Raw genomic sequence first — 3,794 nt, 5'->3', positions numbered from 1 at the left:
AGGTTGCTAAATACGCTATACTTCGTTGGTGTAGCTCCTAATTTCTCCTATTTTTTAAACAAGGGTGGTTATTAAGAAAATAAAGGTTAATTCGGTATTTTACGAACCGACCAATGTTAAAAGTTAAAACCCTTCAAGATTGGTCCGGCGGCTGTGAGAAAGGGCGTCCACGGTGTCAGGCGACGAACGGAAGTGCTTTGTGTCAATCTCTCTCGGTGATTTCTCGTAACCACGTGTCAAAGGATGTCGTCTTTGAAGCGGAAGCACGACGCCGTGGAAGATAATCTTGATGGTGGAGAAAGCGCCGAGGGTAGTGATAAGAGCAACGGTTTCTTCGATATATACGGACCTGAAGTAAACACCTTTCCCTTAAAGCTTCTTCTTAGATGATTTTGATTGATTAGGTTATTCTGATTTAGCTTCGTCTTCTCTTGGCAGGCGAAACCAGAACTCGTTTTCAACACTCCGGACATAACATTGAACTTACAAGTTAGGTTTCCAAAATGTTATAACTATTTTTTTTGGACTAATGAGAATGTAAATATTGATAATGGGTTTGAACAGGATGTTCAGGGACTTGTGACATGGGTTCTTGGTGAAGGCTACATGCCCTCGTGGGTATTCATCAAGGTATGAACCCCCAAAACAAAAAGATTGAAACTTCTTGTTGTGTATGTGTTGATGATTGAGCTTGGACCTGGCTTTGTTTTTGTATTATAAACACACATTTGCTGTCTTTACAGTTTTATTGTTAAAAGTTCTGAACTTTATATATTTTTGGGGAAGTTTGTGAGAGGTTTTATGAACAAAAAGATTGGAACTTTGTTGGGTATGTGTTGATGATTAAGCTCAGAGGTGCATTTTCTTTGTATGTGTTATTACACATATGATGTCTTTATGGTTTTATTATTACAATTTCTGAACTTTATATATTTTTGTTATGTTTTGAGGTTTTATGAACAAAAAAATTGGAACTTGTTTGTTGGGTGCGTTGATGATTGAGCTTGGAGCTGGCTTTTCTTTGTATTTGTAATTACACATATGTTGTTGTTTTTACGGTTTTATTGTTAAGAAATTCTGAAAGTTCATTTTTTGTGTAAGTATAAGTGATATTTGAAGAATATGGTTTTTGCAGAATAAGCCTCTAATTCCAAAGGTTGTCTTGCTCTACCTCCCTGGATTGGATGCAGCTTTGTACTTATCACAGTCCAAAGCACTTGCTAGCTTGAAGTCATGTTGTGGCAATCCTATACCGCTTTTAGCTTTGAGGTTGGTGTAAGTTTTGGTTTCTTCTCTTTTTTTTCTTATTATTACTGAATACTATTGTCTTAGTTTATTGTTGGTGTATAACATCTTTTGATTTTTCTTCTTTTAGCTGTGCAGTTGATGAGATGAAGACAGTCGACACAATACTTACTTGCAGGGGTAAGAAGAAGAAAACTGCTACTGGTCCAATGGAACCACCTCTGTCTAAGCCAGGTAAGTGAAAATCTTGTAACAATCCTTCTCGTAATGTAAGACACTAACATGATAACATCTTTCTATAGAAGCATGTAATCTGACTGGGAAGTCCTTCATTGAGCTCACAAAACATATACCATTCCCTGTTGCATACTACACCCTAAGTCGAAAGGAAATGGAGCAAAATGGATACAAGTTTGAGACAGGTACGAGCTCAAGCTATTTAAGATTAGCAGCTTAATCATGTGCCATTGTGTCACATCGTTTGATTATTATCTTCTTTTGTCATGCAGAGTTTGTTTCCACACTTCCTGCACCATCAGGATCATGCCCCCATGAAATTTTGGCTCTTGACTGCGAGATGGTAAGCAACTATGTTCTCTAGCCTTTTGTGATCTAATCATTTTAGCATATATGACTTGTGAGCTGATCCTTTCCTTTCTTTATGTTTCACCCTAGTGTATTACAAAGGATGGTTTTGAATTGACAAGAGTGACACTGGTTGATATAGAAGGACAAGTATCTTCTTCTTCCTTATTGTTTTAACTTTGTTAGATCTCTTCTTTACTAGTTACTAAGTTGCCATGGCAGTGCAGGTTCTACTAGATAAATTAGTCAAGCCAACAAATCATATCACAGATTACAATACAAGGTAAGCCACGCTTATATGTTTGGTTTGGTTTGGTTTGGTTTGGTTTACAATCGTAAGAGGCATTGGTATCGGTTCGCAGGTATAGTGGAATAACAGCTGAGATGATGGAAGGAGTTACAACAACCATTAGAGATATTCAGGTTTCATGAGATCCTTCCCTTAACTTTTATATACATAAATGTTAGTGAAGACTTGTAATTGTTTAGTTATAATGTTATAATAAGAGCTGTTTGCTATGTTTCAGGAAGAGTTCTTAAAGCTGGTTTTCAAAGAGACAGTACTAGTAGGACACTCTTTGGAGAATGACTTGGTTTCTATGAAGATCTCTCATGATCTGGTGATTGACACTGCAGTGCTATACAAGCATCCACGGGGTGGGACTTATAAAACAAAACTTCGGATTCTAGCGAAAAAGTTTCTCGCTAGAGAGATACAGATGTCTGAATCAGGACATGACAGCGTCGAGGATGCAAAAGCAGCCATGGATTTGGCACTAATGAAGATAAAATACGGTAAGAGATACATATTCTCAATATTTAAGAAATCTATAGGCGTTAATTAGGCCTTTTACAGGAGATTATTGATTAGGCTGGTGCCTAGACCGATTTTGAGAAAAATCAGTAATTGATTAGCCGCCTAGACCAACTTTTAGAACACTGCCTATTCTTAACCTTACTGTTTAAATATTTCTTCTTCTGTATTCTCTGAAGTGATTTATCTTCTTGGCTTCCTCTTAGGACCTGAGTTTGGTTCACCACCGGAGATGATAAGAAAGAGACTCCTCAACGTTTTGAATGAGAGCGGGAAAGCGACTTCTATTGTGGACAACATCAACATTGTGAAACGGTATGCTTCTGAGTCATCAAATGCCATTCCAGTATCTGATGATGATGAAGCACTTTCAAAGGCTATGAAAGAGGTAACGAGCAGGCGGTCACAATTTGTTTGGACACAGTTCTCGGAACTGAACACACATTTCCAGAGCAGAGCGGATGATCCAGAGAAACTAAACCCAAGACTAGCAAAAATGATCTCATTACTGACATGTAGCCATGATTCAGCCCCTGAGAAACGTCCCATGAGCAAAGTTTCAGCTGAAACGAAAGAGATATTAAAGAAAATGGATGAAAGAGTGCATGCCCTTCACGCTGCATTACCAACTAACGCAATGTTTATAGTTTGCACCGGACATGGAGACACTGCCATTGTACACAGGTTTGCATCACTCAGTTTCAATATCTTTTAAGCTTTTTAAAGAAACAGCTAATCTGATTATGTTTCCTATACTGTCTGTTTCTTGTGTGATGAAGAGTGAGGAAAACGCTGAGTGACGAGAAGAGTGAGATTGGGCTTGGCCGTGAGAAAGTTGTGAAGGTTCTTGAAGAGCTTCAAGCGCAAGCTGAAGTAGCTCTCTGTTTCGTAGGTATCAAGCAATGAAAGCGCATAACACGTGGACTCTAATTTTTTTGCATTGTATCCTTTATGAGCAACCAGCATAACATACTCTCTCGTTAGCTTGATTTCAGTATTTTAATTTTCTGATTGTATTGGTAAAAAATCTGAGATCCAAACAAACCTGAACAGAGAAACTCAAATTTTTGTATCTAATATGAGCTGTAACCATTTCGAATGGTTTACTCTATTTTTTACTCTAAAATAGAGTAATTCTATAATAGAGTTT

At 37.7% G+C, this 3,794-nt stretch overlaps 1 protein-coding gene across 2 annotated transcripts; it reads left to right on the top strand.

Moving 5' to 3' along the window:
* Positions 1–97: 97 nt before the first annotated feature.
* On the top strand, positions 98–3,750 carry LOC106321535 (small RNA degrading nuclease 5-like). Of its 2 annotated transcripts, none has more exons than XM_013759793.1 (13): positions 98–354; positions 439–489; positions 565–630; positions 1,136–1,269; positions 1,376–1,479; positions 1,548–1,667; positions 1,755–1,825; positions 1,921–1,980; positions 2,058–2,113; positions 2,193–2,253; positions 2,358–2,625; positions 2,851–3,328; positions 3,424–3,750. In XM_013759793.1, exons 1-13 carry the CDS (start codon positions 244–246, stop codon positions 3,548–3,550), a joined length of 1,707 nt encoding a protein of 568 aa, XP_013615247.1. In that variant the 5' UTR covers positions 98–243; the 3' UTR covers positions 3,551–3,750. The 2 variants fall into 2 exon arrangements, with proteins under 2 accessions (XP_013615247.1, XP_013615246.1); XM_013759792.1 differs by having other exon boundaries at positions 1,136–1,275.
* The last annotated feature ends 44 nt before the right edge of the window (positions 3,751–3,794 follow it).

Source organism: Brassica oleracea, unplaced genomic scaffold (genome assembly GCF_000695525.1).
Source record: "Brassica oleracea var. oleracea cultivar TO1000 unplaced genomic scaffold, BOL UnpScaffold01911, whole genome shotgun sequence".
NCBI lineage: Eukaryota > Viridiplantae > Streptophyta > Magnoliopsida > Brassicales > Brassicaceae > Brassica > Brassica oleracea.
This window is presented reverse-complemented; position numbering and strand designations above follow the sequence as displayed.

Excerpts from the sequence above, each read along its gene's own strand:
- LOC106321535 (XM_013759792.1), top strand. The coding sequence starts at position 244 with ATGTCGTCTTTGAAGCGGAAGCACGACGCCGTGGAAGATAATCTTGAT. Across the intron at positions 1,480-1,547 it reads ACCACCTCTGTCTAAGCCAG|AAGCATGTAATCTGACTGGG; the intron begins GTAAGTGAAAAT and ends ATCTTTCTATAG. Across the intron at positions 2,626-2,850 it reads ACTAATGAAGATAAAATACG|GACCTGAGTTTGGTTCACCA; the intron begins GTAAGAGATACA and ends GCTTCCTCTTAG.